Below are 17,353 nucleotides of genomic sequence, written 5' to 3' on the forward strand. Positions count from 1 at the left end.
ATCCTTGTGCCCAGCACACACACACACAAGGAAAGGTGAAATAAAATCAATTTGAACTCACATTTCTCTCCCTCTTTTCAATTCCAGGGTTTGTTAATTCATCACCAGTGAATTTATGGTCCCTTGGGATGCCCAAGAGCCCTGGATAGTGATGCTCTGTGCTAGACAAGGCACAACCATTTTGTAACAGCGCTGCAAAGTGCCCTAAAGGAACGTACTCATCTCATGGACTTTGTAGCACCCAAATCCAGCCCTAGCGAGGTTTCCCTGACAGTTATTCCACACAGGGGAATCGAGTACAGAGGCTCACAGACCCCTGCCAGGGTGCAGAAGCAGCCAGGGGCAGAAGGGGGAATTCAGCCCAAGCACATTTAGGAGTCGTCAGCCATCACGCACAAACCCAGGCAGCATCAGTGGTGGCTTCCCCTATTGACTCACCTCCCCTCTCCAGTTCTGTACCCACCAGAGGAAACAGGAGGAGGGAAACCTATGGGCACCTGAAACGCAGGGGCTGAAGCTGGAGGCAGAGGTACGTGGTGCTTCTCAGCTATTGCACAAGGTTTTCTCTTGCCAATCGCAAGCTATTTAATATAAGCAGGTGTCTAACCTTAGTATTCACATCTGATGGTCTCTGAAAAGCACTAGAGCCTGAGTCCTTTGTCTCTCTCTGAGATCTTGTTTGCTCTCAGGTGTCTAAAAAAAACCCCATTTCTGGTAAGGAGAAGAGAAACCCCGCTGCCAAAATACAGGTGTGCTGCTTCTCCCACCCAGGTCCAGCCTTCTCTCCAAGTTGCTGCATCTGGAACTGCAGATGGTGACAAATTTCAACAGCAAAAGCCAACAGCGCCACAAACCTGATGGGACTGCCAGGATCCTGTCAGGAACTGGCTGTGCCCACAAACACCAAAATCGCCATCTGGTTCTTTTGCATCGGCCACCTTGGGAACCCACTCAGCCAAGAGGGTGCAGTGCTGGATTGCAGTGCCACCAAGGTGAGTTGGGATATTCGGGTCTGTTTAAGGCCATCAGGTAACAAGAGATCAATGGCTTTACAATTACAAATGAATTGGAGACAATGATAATCTTTTGCCAGCAAATAAAGACGTAAGATGAGCCAGGAAGCATGGAGGAACCTCTGGTCCCTGCGTGGGGAACGAGAGATCTCAGTGTGCTCCGCCACAGATTCTCACCTGACTTCTTAATTTAATTTCATTCATCAGCCCCACAATCAGTGTTCCCATCTTCCTTAATTGCAAGGTGAAATCATGGGAGAAGGACTTGTTTCTTATTGCTTCTGGAAGATCCCAGCACTGAGGCTTTCCTCCCAGCCAGGGCTTTCAGCTACCCCGTGCACTGTGCATCAATCATTCATAAGGAAGGATTTTTGGCAGGATGAGCTAAGTGGGGAGAGGCAGAATTTCAAAGTCAAGGGTGCTCTGCCTCCACAGACTTCCTCCTCTGGCCTTGAGCTTGCCCCCGCCTACCTTTATTTCTTCTCCAACCTTCTGTGTGCTTGAGCATGAGAATAACCAGCCTGCGTGCCAGCTGCTATTAAAAGGATCCAGCAATTGGCCATGACACTTGCATGGGGCGCGGATGCACATTCCCCAAAATAGCCATTACTGCAGAGATTCCCTTCTCCCTCCCCTCTCCCTCGCTGGTTGATCCACTGGATTTCTCTTTCATCTGGGCTCTCTTTTCACACAAGCACTGATTTTTTCTGTGTTGCAGGTGCCAGGGAGCAGGCAGGGACAGCCCCAATCCCAGGCGAGGCCTTGAGGCACAGCTATAACACACACAGCCATACAATCAGCTGAGACATCCTTGATTTGCAGCTAACTCCCTTCTCTACAAGGAGATTTTATCCCATGCCCTGCTGCTCGTAAGCCAAGAGAATTATGTTCTTCATTAATTTAAAGTCTGAGCCCTCTAGGTTTAAAAAGAGCCGTGTAGAAATACCAAGTATTTTCTGATCCCTTTATTCCTCATTGTGATAATAAATCTTGTTCCTTTTCCATCAGAGAACAAATAAACAGGGGAAGGTCTCCCGAGAGCCAAAGCCTTACTGGGGTCTTAAAAGCAAATAATTTTCTTCACAAGGTAAGAGAAATATATCACTGGCTTCTTCACAGTGTAAATAACCCAGGCAACAGAACCAGAAGCGATGCTCCGGGGAGTAGCGTGTCCTGAGTGTTTCGCCCATTCCCCCTTGGGCGCTGTGGTCCCATTACATTTTCATATCACTGCTACCTTCTTGGCAGGGAGGGACTCCGGGAGTGAGACATTGGCACCATATTTATTTGTTCCTAGTGAGCAAGAGCCTGCTGATTACAGACTCTTTTGACGACTCGGTGTAGTTATGACCTAAATACATGTACCCCAAGCTCCAAGGCTCTTGGGTAGGAAGGAGCACAGTGCCAGCCCCATCCTGGATCAGTATTCTGGTGATGGGGAGGTCAGCCCCAGCCTGCCCAGCCCTCCTGCGGCGGCTGCTCATCCTTTCTGCCCACCCTCTAGGTATCCTCCCTCTAGCACGGTCCGGCAAAGAGCTGCCGAGCCAATTGAAGCTGAAATGAAATTTAAAACAATTAAATTTGTAAATTAAATGCAGCACTGCAACGGGGTGATTTGCCTGCTCTTCCTTTAGCTCCATGCTACACGCAATCCATTTGCAGGGTTCAGCGCCACCAAGCCAGCGCTGCGTAGGATGGGGCTGGGCATCTTCCACAGGGCATGCTGAGGAGTCAGAGCAACATCGGGTGAAATACGGCCCTGGACATCACCAGGGTGGGCACAGCGCATTCCTCGATATGCGCACTGGGTCTGGATTTCTTTTCGCAGGATAACATCTTGGAGCTCATTACAAGCAGTTACAGTGGTGCCAGCACGTGCGTCATGACTCTATTTGTCCCAGTTGCTCTTGGGGAATTGCTCGGTGTTCAAAATCTCTAAAACTGAGGCCACTTATTTCATGCCACAGTGTTGCTTTACACAGATCTGAAGGTCGGTGTGTCCCCTCCTTTGTCTTCCTCCCACAGGCAGGGGCAGGATACAGTGGTGGTGCCGAATTAAAAGCAGCAGGGCTGTGATTTGGCTGTGGGCTACAGAACTGTTGCAATTTTAAGGTCTGTGTTTAAAGACCTGGCCAAAGGGGCACCTCTGTTACCGGGGAAAAAGGTTTCAGGACTCACGTTGTCTACGAGAGGCTGAGTCCTGCAGCATCACCTCTACACAGCTGCCAGCAGCAGCAGGCAGAGACGTCCAGCCTGAGGAAAGGAGGGGAACAAGAAAACTATGAGTATCCCAAATCCCTCCAGATGCCACACATCTTCTTGGCACCTTGAGTTTAGCGAGATGTGGTTAAGTGGTGTTCCTCTCCATCTGGACAGCAAAATCCACTCGTCAGGATGCAGCTGGTCAGAGCTGGGGTTTTCCCTCAAATTCCTCTAGGTAGGTGTGAGAAAGTGACCCAGAGTGTTTTCCAGGTAGGGCATTATCCACAGAAAAGGTGGAGAACTGAACCCTCCGAACAAGACATTTCGTAATTCTCTTAGTACTTGGAGCCTCCAAAATTGGGAGATCCTCCGAAAGATGTAGCTTGGTGTATCTGGCAATGTTGGAGCCCCATGGACAGGATCCTACAGGCAGAGGCTGGTGTAGGAGTGGCATATCCTGGAGGCGAGTGGGACACTGGCTTCATTGCAGAGAAGAAGGGTGGAAGGAGGGTGAATTCCTATATTGTTAAGGAAAAGAGAAAACTCATGATTTTTTAAGCGGCCCAGATAGAAAACCAAAGGGCCCAGAGCTGCAATGTCTGGGCTTAAAATACAGTCATGGAGAAAATAAATGACAATTTGTTTTCCATTTGAGAAATAGGTATAATTAATTAGAAGGTGCTTATGAGTTTTGTAATGTATTTTGTAGCTGCAGGAAAACCAGCCGGTTAAGAGTTCTCCAAATGGAATTAGGGAAGATTCTTCTGCCAGAAAGTTATTGCTGGGGATGGCGTGAATGCAATTACAGAGCCAGGCTTGCTCCGAGACTGACATTTGTATTCTGGATAAAATGGAGCAGCTCCTCCCCACCAGCACCAAAACAAGGTAGGAGGGGAAAGGAAATCTTCAGAAATATCAAAGCATCTGGCTAAGGTGATGTCAGATGTTTTGTTTTCACAAGGCAGCACTGTTTCCCTTGGATGTCAGGTCATTACACTGAGAAAAAGAATTCAGTATCATATTTACTAATGTGCAATGAAACGAGCCACAAAAATAGAAACAAAATGGCTTTTTTCCAAATCAAGATGAGACATTTCAGCGCTGTGGAAATGACAGTGCTGTTGGTGAAAAACACTGACAAGTGATGCAGTAAGACTGACTGACAGGACTCTCATTTGGGCTTTTTTCCCCAAAATAGATTTGATTTTTTTTTTAAAACAAATTTCAGAGTGAGATGCATTCCCAATGTAAAAAAAAAAAAAAAAAGAAACATCTCTCTGGAAATGGTCCCAGTGGCTGCAGTGAAACCCCAATGGCCGAGCGGGGAGGATGGCTGCATATCTGGGCTGCTGCGGGAAGGTGAGGACATGGCGTGGGCTGGGACTGCTGGTGGTGGAGGAGCATGGGGAGGTGTCAGAAGCACTTAGGCGAGTACTTCTCTATTTCCCAAGGACAGGAATTGATCTCGTGGCCATAGATGAGGTTAGGGCTTAGCTTGCTGATGCTGTTTGGAAAAGCAAAGCTCTGGGAGCCGGTTTGCCACTGCATTCTGCAGAGGCACAAAGTTGGGGAGGAGGCAAGACTTTAAGAGTCAGTATAGAGGGATGCTGGTATCTTACGTACTCCTTTTCTGCATTAAGGTTAGGATTTGGAGGTCTATTGAGTCAGGACCCTGCTCTATAATTTAAATCCTCAGGGTCTGTAGGTCTGGGGAAGGAGCTGGTGGGAAGATCCCAGGGTGCTTCAGTGTTCCTTAAAGCCCACAGACTTAATAAGTGGGCTGGTAGGGATGATGGACAATGTCTGATTCTCTATGCCTTGGTGTCATGGTTTAGCCCCAGCCAGCAACTAAGCACCACGCAGCCACTCGCTCACTCCCCCTGCCCCGGTGGGATGGGGGAGAGAATCGGAAGAGTAAGAGCAAGAAAAAACTCCTGGGTTGAGATAAGAACAGTTTAATAATTGAAATAAAGTAAAATAGTAATGATAATAATAACAATAGAACAATAATAGTAATAATAATAATATACAAAGCAAGTGATGCACAATGCAATTGCTCACCATCCGCCGACAGATACCCAGCCAGTTCCTGAGCTGCCCCCTGGCCAACCCCCCCCAGTTTATATACTGAGCATGACGTCATATGGTATGGAATAGCCCTTTGGGCAGTTTGGATCAACTATTCTGGCTGTGCCCCCTCCCAGTTTCTTGTGCACCTGGCAGAGCATGAGAAGCTGCAAAGTCCTTGACTAGCATAAGCAGTACTTAGCAATAACTAAAACATCAGTGTGTTATCAACATTATTCTCATATTAAATCCAAAACACAGCACTATGCCAGCTACTAGGAAGAAAATGAACTCTATCCCAGCCAAAACCAGGACACTGGGGTATAACTCACATTTGTGCTAAGGCTCAGCAATCCAAAGGTCGAGGAGACCAATTTATTGCTGCATGGTGCAGGGCCATCAGAGATTATCTGTCACTTGGGGAATATAATAGACTTGGGGTAGGGAGTCAAAGGCAGCTGAATCCAGTGTCCCAAAGGCTGGGAGAGCTTAGAAAAGGACTGGTGCCATTTGCAGCCCATGCCTGGCTCATGTTTTCTTTTACTGTAGGCGTTCGGTCTCAGCTGTAGCCAGAGGATACATATGTCATCTGCAGAGCGCCCATGAGAGCAGCCTGTGCTATGGGGACCTCAGAGTTAGAAAGGGCAGGTGACTGAAGCCGAGCACATCATCCCTTCCTGTCTGCATTCATGCTCTCAGCAAAGTACAGGCAAAATTAGGGTATCTAAACCCCAAATAGGCCAGACCCTTGCCAGATACTGCAGGTTAAGAAAACACAGGGACCTTTGGTGCTTGCGTTGTATTTTCTCTTGGTGTAGCTATGTACCCCTGGTACAATTAAGCAGCAGGTGACCCAAATGAAACACTCAGCACACAAGCCCAGTAACTTCAACCCACACTTTGATTCAGCAAACTGCTTCAAAGTGGCCTCCATCTTCAGCCCCGGGGATAAGTTCCAAGTGATTGCTCTTAAAATTAGGAGGGGCTTAAAGGCCATGCTAATTAGCATAGATTCACAAGCGCTGTGCGAAATACAAACTGAAGTGAACGTGCTTCAAGTGAACCATGGCTCTGCTGGCTTCAGCTGTATGTAATAAGCATTACTCTATGTGAAGGCATAAAACCCTGCCCCAAATCAGGGGAGGGGCTTTGCCCAGTCCTTAAATACTAATGCTCTGTGCTTCTGAAGTTGCTGCTGGGGTTATACAGGCTCTATTTATGTTTTTTCCGTTCCTGCTGGACAACGGGAAGGGACTTGCCGCGCAGCCAGATCTCTGTAAGTATGGCTTTGGGTGCCTGCAGCCTTTGAATCCTGTTCTCCTGCTACCTGGCAGCACCTGCCCGCCTTCGCGTCCGCTGCCCGCGGTGTGCGGGGCCGCTGAGTACCCCCCGATTCGAGCGAAGGCCCGGCTCTCGGGCTCCAGCACCTCGGTGGGATGGAGACTCGGGAAGGCGCCTTCCAGTTGCTGCCCCCGCCCCGGCCGGGCAGCGGGGGGGGAGCAGGCGGGGCCCCGCGTCCCCCCGCCTCCCGCGGCCGGGGGGGGCGGTGCTGGGGGCGGTGCCAGCCCCTCCCCGAGCGCCGAGCTGGGGGTGCTGGGAGCAGCTGCGGGCGGTAAGAGGAGGGGTGAAGCGGGGGGCGGGGGCTGCCGGCTGGTTGAAGGCTCCTCTGAGCCCATGGGAAACACCTGGAGGACTCCCCCCAAAACAGGGCTTTGGCAGGGCAGCCCCGCCCTGCTGGGAGTGTCTGGTCCAGAGCTGGCTAAGCGTTTCTTCTTGCATCACAAGACACAATAACCCCTTGTGGCCTGATACGGGGTATTTGCGTGCCACTCGAGAAACTCGCTGCTGTTGCAGCCTGCTGCCCACCTTGCTCACCGTGAGCATGTGCGAGGGTGCCGTGCCCCGTCAAACGAGGCGGAGAGTCCTTCTGGCAGGCCCTCGGGGGCTCGTCAGACCGCGGAGCTGCCGCTCTCTCAGACGGTGCCTTAGGCACCGGGATAAACAGGATACGGCCCAGAGCCTTCCGCTGCAGCACCATGAGCAAAAAGCAGCTGCGGGGCCTCAGCCTGTGGGACCCTGCCTGGTGGGCGCAGGGACCGTGTGGGTTATAGCAGCTGGGGGGGTTGAACCGATGGGTGCGCAGGGCAGCGCCGTGCCCTGTGTCTGTGAAGGCGGCTTTGATGCCTGGGTGGCCGGCACTGCTGACGCGGGGCTGAGCTGGTGGGGGGCCTGCGGGGCCCTGTGGTGAGGCCAGGCTCACCTCTGCCTGGGCTTCTGGGTGGTGGGGTTAATGGGGCTCTGGATTTAAAGGAGGCTTTGAGCGTTTCTGGGGCAGGAAGGGGTGGGGAAGAAAAAAAAATTGGACCATTCAGAAAGCGCAGGGTGGAGTTGCTGTGATTGTGTTGCTAATACTAAAACATGGATTTCCTTAAAAAAAAAAAAAACCAAACTTCTGCTTTTAGTTTTTCTGATGCTCTGCTTGGTCCCCCCAGATTCACAGATATTCCACCTGTAATGGAGATTTATTTCAGAAGATGCCCAGGTGGGTGGGGGAAGCAAAGGAGTAAGGGAAAGAAGAGTTTAAAAATCTGGAAAGCTTTTCCTTGTCAGATGCTGCTGGTTTGCTTCTGCAATTAGCTTATACCTGTGGACGGGATGCTTGGAGAGCAGGTTCACGCTCCCTTGCTGGAGCCTCATGGACGAAGTCCTCCGTGGGGCCCTGCCAGGAACTAGAGACTTTAGCGCCTGCAGTCATAGGCTAAGGAGGCAGGAGGAGTTTGATCCTGTGGTGACAAACCTGGCTTGCTGCCCCCTCCCAGGTGCCAGGTCACCCAAGCATGGCCACCCAGATGTTTGAGGGGAGAGGGCACGCTGCCATCTACCAGAAATACAGGTTTGCGCCGGGCAAAGAGCTGCAACAAACAATCCTTGCCTACCTGCAGGAGAAGGTGAGTGGGGTATGGCCAGGCTGTAGGAAAAAACAAGGTAGTAGTATTTGTGGGTAGTTAGTAGTGTAGTGGGTAGTAGTATTTACCCTGCTGGGAGTGTTAACCTTGGTTGATGCCACAGGGAAGAATAAATCTATAACGCTCAAGGCAAGATGTGGGCGCAGAAGAGCCTTTCCAGGGGTTGTGCCCTGCCAAGGCCATTCCTGTGTGGACACTGGGGGAAGAAATGGGGTAAAATTACAGAAATTGAGTAGCTGCCTGCTGAGATGCATCTGTTCCTCCCTGCAGAGGGCAAACCCTGCTGAGCTGGTGGTGGATGTCGGCTGTGGGTCTGGACAAGGCACCCGCTTCCTCGCAGAGCACTTCAAGAAGGTGGTGGGAACGGACATCAGCAAAGCACAGATCCAAGAGGCCAGGGATGCCCCCTCCTCACCCAATGTCTCCTACCTGTGAGTGTCAGGGTAGCAAGCTCAGCTGAAGCCAAAATTCAGGTCCTCACATGGAGGTGGTGTTTTGTGAGTATGATTGTTGTAAGACCCAGCTGGCACCAAAGAAAATCCCATTTGGTGGGATTCCTGGTGTGAATGGGCATTATCCTAGATTTACAGTAGCCATGGGCTTGCATCCCAAATGGTCATCATTGACTCCAAAAAATGCCCACTGACTTCATGTCCTACTTCCTAATTCCAATATTATACACTGTCTTTTTTCCTTCCCCCTTCCAGGGTGTGCCCTGCAGAGGAGCTGCCATTCAAGGATGCCTCAGTGGATCTCCTGACTTCATTTACAGCTGTGCACTGGTTTGATATTGAGAAGTTCATGAGAGAAGCAAACCGGGTGGTTAAGCCAGGTGGTTGTGTGATCATCAGCACCTACACCATGGACATGAGTCTACGCTATGGAACCTGCTCTGAAAAGCTGACCAAAGTCTTCAGGGAGGTGAGGTGGTGAAACCTAAACCTCAGGGCTTCCCCTCCTGGTCTGGGCAGGGGGAAATATGTCGTACTTAGATGCAGAGATGAAAGCAATGGGCTTGGAGGGGGTGGGGGTACAACTACAGGACTCTTATTGGAGGATGGGGCAGAGGGATGGTTAAATACAAGGACAAGATGGGGTATTGGTGGTTCCCACACAGTGCTGGGGCTGGCTGGATGAGAAGAGGGACATCAGGACTAACAGGGCAGATTTTGGTCTGGCAAGAAGGGCTGCAGAGCAGATTTGGGGGGCTGGTATCGTAAAAGAGACTTCTTCTGTTGCCCTGATCACAGTGAAAAGAATGGGAAGTAGAAACTGTTTGGAAAGAGGTTTTCTTGGTGATATTTCTTAACAAAGAGTGTTTTAACAACTTGCTAAAAGGGGACTTTCCACTATGAGTAACAACAGTGTAGAGGACAGGACCCTTATCTCTACAAAAAAATAGGATCCTTGAATTCTTGATGCTGAGCAAGATTTGGTGAACTTTAATGCAAGGAGTATTTAAAAAAAGTACATGTATGAATGCATCAAATCTAGGGTCGAGCAAGCCTGAGTTAAGTGGAAACTGAGATCTTCAAGTGGTTTTGTGTGTGTTTTTTAATCTGCTGTCTTTACAGTCCTGGGACCTGCTTTTAAAATACTCGCATAATAGAATAAAACTTGTCTTGGAAGACTACAAAGAGATCTTTGAGGCCTTGCCATTTCCAGACAAGAAGAGGTGAGCAGAAACTCCTCGGCGCAGCACCAGGAGTGGATAGAGGTAGCGTCTTGTCTCCTCCATGGGGCTGCTCTGCCACCAGCCCAGCCAGGACACAAGGGAACTGGGTTTGCTGGAGCAAGTAGCTGCTGGGTTTCAGCAAATGTCTTTGCATCATGGCAGAGTCACATGGCTGTGTTTCCACTCTGTTGGATTTAATGCAGCTCTATGCTGGGCCAGCAAGCGTGGTCTAGGGGCTGCAAGGACCCTTCCTGCTCATGGCAGAATTCGGTTAGACTTTTTTGTTGGCTTAGAATAATTTGAGACTCCTGGGAAGATCACTTAACGGATGAAGGGGGAAACTGGAGGGGGAGAAAGAACCTGCCCCAGACCTCCAGGGAGCTGGCACCTGCCTCCCCACCAAGGCATGGGGCAGGGACTGGCTCTACAGGCAAAAAGGATGTGTTGGCAGTGGTGTTGGTGTCCCGGCTGTTGGAGGGGAATGGGCTCTGCAGGTAGGTCTGTGCTGAAAGGGCTCTTCAAGTCACAGACTATGTTAGATGGTCCCTAGGACCATCTCTGCTTCTCCAGTAGTGTATCAACTAGACTTCCTGACCCACCAATACCACAATTGCATGTTTCCATCTGTGGGACCTTTGATGGTGTCAGGTATTTTATTTACCACCACCACAATCTGTTGTCCTTGTTCCACTGCATTTGAGATTTAACTTGCCAATGCTCCTTTCTTCCCCATCTCTGTTCTAGAATCACTGATATCTTTGACAAAATTCCCATGACAGTTGCTGGTGTCATTGGTTACCTGGAGTCTGTCTCTCCATATCAAGCCTTTATGAAGACTGACCCTGAAGCTGCAAAATCCCTCCTCCAAGAGACTCAAAAGAGGTGAGAAAACCACTTGGGAAAACAAGCAGGACATGGAAGATCCCTCTTACACAGTGAATGAAGAGTAAGGTTGTAGGGACCCCTTCAAAGCTAGAAGTGAGCTGTGCAATGATATGTTCCCTCCTTCCCCCCAGGTGTGGATGGATACTTGTTGCAGGTTGAACAGCAGATCCTCAGCTGCTCACAGCATGATTGACCACAGTTTGAGTCAGTTGACTTGAACTTTAAGTCCATGTGGCTGTATGGTGTTCTTGCACTGATGTATCCATGTATCTTGAGTTTCTTTGCCTTGCTCTTGATTAGCAGAGGGGAGGAAAAACATTGACAGTTGCATCTTAACTGATGTGTGTGAGGGCCTGTCGCAAAGCTGGGAAGGGAAGGGCAGGCATCCGTGTGCCTCTGACTTGTTCACTGACCAGAACAACCCTTGTGCATGTGTTGGATGCATTGCTGCCTCTTGCATCTGCCATAAAGACCTCTGTGCTTTGGGTGGAAGAGACCTATCTCTGGTTGTGGATGTTGCACCACGTCAGGTGGGAGCTGGCTGGACAGAGTGAGACCCTTCCTCTGCTTCTTGTTTCAGGATGCTGGAGACAATGGGAGTTTCTTCTCGTGAAACCCCAGTGGAGTTCTGGGTGAGGCACGTCTGTGTGCTGGGGTGCAAGGGATGGTGAGAGGAAAACCCTTCTGATCTGGTGCTGGAAGGGAAGGAAAAAGTGGGTTGTGTCTTAATACCCCACTTGTAACCATCCTTATTCCTTGAGAAGATCAATGCTGATTTTGGTGATTTAAAATTTTGATCTTCTGTGGAAAGCAGACCTGGGTTTATGCCTGTTCTCGGGCTCCTGTTCATGTTGGTCCTGTGGTCTGACCAGCACTGCGCTATCAGCACTGGAAGGTCCAGTTTCAGGCTGTGGTGGTTGGATTGCACATGGGGATGAGAATCGCAGTAACAGCTGAGAAACTTGCTGCATTTCTTACACAATTAATAATAAAAAAAAGCTGAGAAAAAGTTGCTTGTGGTTCCTCTTAAAAAGAGGCTGTAGAGTACCTGCTGGACTGGGAATAACTGCACTTCATGGATGTTGCTTACCTAGGCCATGAGTGGCCTTCAGTTTCATGGGGTAGATGGGTTTTAGGTAGAAAGGGCCATTTGCCCCTTTCCCTGCACAGGCTAAGCTAGGAGCTGTGTGCTGTCTTTGAAGGCCAAGCTGAAAAGGGGCTGTTCTTGCCCACTATGGTGACCCTATCCCTAGTGGTTTGCTGGCTGGTGCAGGGGTATTGGCAGCTTATCTACCCCAGGTTTGCCCAGTGCTGTGCCAGCACAGCTGCTTTGGCCCTCATGAGGTCACCCACCCCCAGCACAGCTCTGGAGCCTTTCTGGGATCACTGCCACAGGTGAGCAGCTTTGTGGCTCCCCACAGTCCCAGCCTGCTATTGCTCACCCATGCTGTAAAGGCAAGATTAGTGTCTGTGTTTTGGGGAGGGGCAGATGGAGGCAAAGGGTTTCAAAGCCAGATGTATCCCAGCACAGGTCTCCTCCTGTTTGTTTTCTGGAGACTTTGTCCAGGTGCAGCCTCTGCAAGGGACCTTTCCCTTTCCTGTAATTTCTGCCCCAGGCAAGAAGGCTGCCCTGATGCCATGGGGAGGGCTGTGGTCTCACTCTGTTACACCTTGATGCATTATTAAGGAAGACAGAAGTGATGCTTCTGCCTCCCCTCTCCCCCACAAAGAGAGCACCTGGATGGAGGCTTATAGGGGGCTGAAGGTGCTTCAGCTGTGGTCCTGGGGCTCTGAAGTATGGTCCTGCCATGGGTGGAGAGACTGAACCTCCTTAATCTGGTGAAGGTGTTTGACCCAGGGCATATGTCCACTGGGGTCACCGAGTACTGTCTCAGCTTGCCCAGGGTGGGGAGCAAAGACCTTGACCCCACTTGGTGTGGCTCCCAGGAGGGTGGTGGGGTCCCAGGAGGAAAGCCCAGTGGTGATGCTAGGCTGGTCTGTGTCCATGTGCTGGAAAAGACCTCATTGAGTGGTGATGCTGGATCAACCTCTGCTGCAGGTCACTGGTGAAGAGGCTGCACCAGGTGTGGGTTGTGGTTGGGTGAGCAGCACCAGCAGAAACCTCCCTTGCTGGGTGAGGATGGGGCCGGTGGTATGTCATCTCCTGAAGCAGCACTAGAGGTCTCTCCCTGCTTGGGACTGCACCGGATAACACAGCTATGTGGAGGTGGGTGGCCTGTATGGCTGCCTCAGCTGGGGAAGCCCCAGCTTGGCTGGCAGGGCTTGTCCTGGTGAGGTGCATCCTCACAGCCACACCTGGGCATGGAGATGTCCTGAGGGAAGGGACACCACGTGTCCCTGCAGCGCTGGCACAAAGGCAGCTCTGGGGGGGAAAAAGTGCTTGTTTGGGTTTTTTCCTTGCTTTAAATTTAAAACAGCCTGTTTAAATCTGCTCACTAACTTTGCGATTAACAGCCTTTCCCTCCCCAGCATCAGTGGGATGCTTGGCATGTCCCCCAGGACGATGCAGTGGGTGACTGGCTGTGATGTAACACTAGGGATTGCATCACCAACATGCTCGGGCATGGTATTGGCAGCACGAGTCACACGTAGCCGCACAAACAGGCCCAACACTACGGCGGCTGCTGCAGATTGCATGTGCCAAGAGGCGATGAGGGGTTATGGGGTGCATAGCGGGGCTGGCAGCACTTCAGTGGCACTGACACCCCAGGCTGGTGGGGATGGGTCCAGTGACGGCTGCTGAGCGGAGGCCGCATGATGTCCCCTGCCCTGGTGCCACTGGGCCACCGGGCTCCCACACATCACCCAGGCTGGTTTTGTGTGTTTGGTGTGGGTTTTTTTAAAGCTGGCTTTTTGGGGCAGTTCTTTTGTGTTTTTTTTTTTCTCCCCCCCCACCGCCCCGTTTCTTTTCCAAGACGAGCCAAGCAGCTCCAAAAAGGGTTGGGAAGGAGCAATCTGGGCTCCTCTTTGCCACCTCACTCCAGTGGCATGGCTAGCAGCCAAGGCTTTTGCATGCCTGTGCCATGTGGGAGCTGATGAGTCACGGGGCGATTGCCTCACATGGTGCCTGTCCCAAGCCTGCCCGCAGCCCTGCCCATTTTCACTTTCCTTCTTGCACCCGGGACCTCCCACACCTGGGATTTCTTGCTCCGAGAAAGTTCCAAGTGGCTCCAGCTCGCTGGGCTGCATGAATCTGAGGAGGGGGCTCCATCGCTGCCACCTGCACTGCCTTCCTAGCATGGTGCTGTCAGCAGTCAGGGCTGGGACCTGTTGGGGCTGGAGTGATGACTGCCATGGATCCCCAGCGCCCTGCAGACCCTGCCAGGCATGGCATGGCGTCCCCAGCCCGTGCCAGCTTTGGGGGATCCTCTGCTGCCATCGCAGGAGCCAGCACTCGTGCCGTTTGGAGGAGCTGTGCCAAATGCAGCCAGGCTTTGCTGGCCAGGCTGGGGACCGGAGTATGGTGGAGTGTGGTGAGATGTGTGCCAATTCCCAGGATGGCAAGACCATGTGCTGTCAGGGAAAAGCCCTCACTGCTGCTCAGCCAGGCACCAACAGGCTTAGCTATGACTGGCAGCAAGTGAGGTGCAAATGCCTGAGCAAATTGCCCAGGAGATCTTCAAACCCTCATCACGGGCACCCGAAATGCTGGGAGGGCTGCGCTGGTGGCTCTGGCTTCCCCACTCAGCTTTGACTTTTCCTTTGGTGCCTCTGGATCTCCTTTTGCATGTGCAAAGAGATGAGGTTTCGCTTTACTTCAACCAGAAATGACACCTAGGAGACAAAAGCTGCAGCGACAGGGAAGAGGAGCTCAAAGGAGCTGGGCCCTGCAGGGATGTGATGCTGCTCTGGGACCTGATGGGTGTCCCCAAGCACTGGCGCCAGCCTCGTGTGGGGCAGCCTTCCAGCCCTGCTCTGGGAGCACGGGCTGCAGATGGGGCTGTTCTGGCACAGCAGGTGCTGGACATCGCTGTCTGGGTGCTGGGGACCCTGCTCCAGACCCACTGGCAGCTGCTGGAGACCCCAACCTGTGTGCTGAAACACCCCAGCCTGGCTGGTACCGTGGTCTGGAGGAGGAAATACCCCGTGGTGCCTGTCCCGTGAACTTGGCCAGGCTCCACCCTGAGCCAGCACCAGGACCGCTGCTCCTTCCCCTCCCTCACCAGGCCCAAGTTTATTTCTACATCTGTAGGGATTTTCTGCTAAGGTGCTGTCTATTCCAGTTGAGGTGTGCCTCGCTTGGGTGATATATGTGAAGTTATTTGTGCTGGCTTGGGCTTTTACTTCATGGTTGTATTGATCATGGACTTGTTGCATTGAATAAAAATTATTCTTCTAAATCTGTGCATTTCTTTAATGGGAGAGAAAGGAAAGACAGCGTTGTTGTCCTGTTCACTGAGAGACCCCTGGCTGGGGCTCAGGCTTTTAATTACAGACTTGGTGCAACCTGCTGCAGTGGGGTGATGTCACTGATGACACAAAATTGTGCGGAGTGGGTGATACACCAGAGGCTTGTGCTGGTATCCAGAGGGACCTCAGCAGGCTGGAGAAATGGGCTAAAAGGAACATCATGCAGTTCAACAAGGTGCAAAGTCCTGCACCTGGAGAGGAACAATCCCAGGCACCAGAATGTGCTGGGGACCATCCAGCTGGAAAGCAGCTGTTCAGAAAAGGCCCTAGGGGTCATGGTGGACACCAGGCTGACTGTGAGCCAGCAATGTGCCCTTGCAGCAGAGAAGATGAATGGTGTCTGGGGCTGCACTGGGAGGAGTGTTTCCAGCAGATCGAGGGAGGTGATCATTCCCCTCTACTCAGCACTGGTGAGGCCATCCCTGGAGTGCTGGGTCCAGTTCTGGGCTCCCCAGTGTGAGAGAAACAAGGACATACTGGAGAGAGTCCAGCGAAGGGCTGTGAAGATGCTGAGGGGTCTGGAGCATCTCTCCTATGAGGAAAGGCTGAGAGAGCTGTGGCTGTTCAGCCTGGAGAAGAGAAGGCTTGGGGGATCTTGGTGGCACATACTGACAGGACAGCAGACAATGGGCACAACCTGAAACAAGTGAAAGTCCATCTGACAGCAAGAAAATGCTTTTTTACTATGAGGGTGGTCAAACACTGGAACAGGTTGCCCAGAGAGGCTGTGGAGTCTCCATCCTTGGAAATATTTGGAACTGGACAACATCCTGGGCAGCCTGCGCTGGCTGACCCTGCTAGAGCAGGGGTTGGACTGGACGGCATCCAGAGGTCCCAGCCTGCCTCCGTGACTTGGCACAGCACATCCGTGCTGCTCTGCTCACCTGTAGGTATATCTTTCCACAGCCTTGTGTAAGAACTTTTCTCATTCGCTTGGACTCCTTGAAGTCAGCAGTTTAATTACAAATACGAACACTAAAAATTGGATCCTTCTGGAGCCGTGTTCTTCTATAGCCACCGCATGAGGCACTGCAAAGTGCATTTATGCGTGTTGCTGCGCTATTGTGTATTTGTTTTTTAGATACAGGGATTGCCTAATTTGCTATATGTAACGCTTGATGAATGCATGAAACTAAAAGCACAGCAATGATGGCTTCATGTCACGGGAGGTTACCTCGGGGGAAGGATGGGTTGTGCTGAATGGGGGCACCGTTCCAGCTGTCAGCGGAGAGATGCCAATACGTGATATTTGCATTTCCAGGATAAATGGGGGAAGCCCCAGCCAGCTCTGCAGCGGGGCAGCCCGTTCACCTCTGGCAGTCTCTTGGCACAAACCTACATCCCACCTGGAAAATGGTAGGTGGAAGTGCTTCCGCTTTCACCCTTTTCCCTGCTTTTGTAGCGAGTCTGGTCCCTGAGGATAATACCTACGTAAAGACGATGCCCGCAGCCTTCACTGAGCCGTGCCTGCACCCGGCTGCTGCTTCTGCCCCCTCCCTGCCCCGGCCCTTGTGCTGCTTCCCGCGGGGAAACTGAGGCAGGACCAGCCGCTGTGCGGGGGGCACCGAAACCCTCCCGGCCGCCCCGGGCCCCGCACGGGGTGCCGGCCCGGGGCGCTCCCGCAGCTTTCGGTGCGGCACCGGCCCGGGTCGTGCCCAGGCTTCCCCGCACCTCTGTGCCGCTCGGTGTGACCGCAGCATCCCCTCGCCTGCCCCCCTTGGAGGGGTGCATGCCGGGGGCAGCCTGAGCACTCCCCGCATCCCCGGGGCGCTGCGTGAGCTCACCCCGCCGGGGCGGACAGCGGGGCAGGCAGCGGGGCAGGGGGGCAGGCAGCGGGGCAGGCAGCGGGGCAGGCAGCGGGGCAGGCAGTGGGGCAGGCAGCGGGAGGCGGGCACTGCCCGCACCTGCCGCACCTGCGGCAGCGGGATTTCCTCCGCTGCCGCTTTCGCTTTCCTCTTTCCAGAGCTGCCAGGCCACGGATTTTCCTGCCAACCTGAAAGCGCAATCGTGCCAGGCAGGCGGCATAAAAGCCGGGGAGATGGGACAGCGAGGCAGCCACTGCGAGAGAGGCGAAGTAGCTCCCCGAGACCGGCCACCAGCCCTGCACCCCCCGA

General features: G+C 52.3%; 1 protein-coding gene across 1 annotated transcript; it reads left to right on the plus strand.

Moving 5' to 3' along the window:
• Positions 1–6,139: 6,139 nt before the first annotated feature.
• LOC104024020 (putative methyltransferase DDB_G0268948) lies at positions 6,140–11,479 on the plus strand. Its single transcript, XM_075711184.1, has 7 exons — positions 6,140–6,241; positions 8,102–8,230; positions 8,519–8,679; positions 8,956–9,169; positions 9,823–9,923; positions 10,668–10,805; positions 11,389–11,479. Exons 1-7 carry the CDS (start codon positions 6,140–6,142, stop codon positions 11,477–11,479), a joined length of 936 nt encoding a protein of 311 aa, XP_075567299.1.
• Positions 11,480–17,353: the final 5,874 nt, after the last annotated feature.

This window comes from Pelecanus crispus, chromosome 5, assembly GCF_030463565.1.
Source record: "Pelecanus crispus isolate bPelCri1 chromosome 5, bPelCri1.pri, whole genome shotgun sequence".
Taxonomy (NCBI): domain Eukaryota; kingdom Metazoa; phylum Chordata; class Aves; order Pelecaniformes; family Pelecanidae; genus Pelecanus; species Pelecanus crispus.

Bases quoted from the DNA above. Each gene is read 5' to 3' on its own strand.
- LOC104024020 (XM_075711184.1), top strand. From the start codon at position 6,140: ATGAAACACTCAGCACACAAGCCCAGTAACTTCAACCCACACTTTGAT. The intron at 8,680-8,955 runs GTGAGTGTCAGG...TCCCCCTTCCAG, and splicing joins TCACCCAATGTCTCCTACCT to GGTGTGCCCTGCAGAGGAGC. The intron at 9,170-9,822 runs GTGAGGTGGTGA...CTGTCTTTACAG, and splicing joins TGACCAAAGTCTTCAGGGAG to TCCTGGGACCTGCTTTTAAA.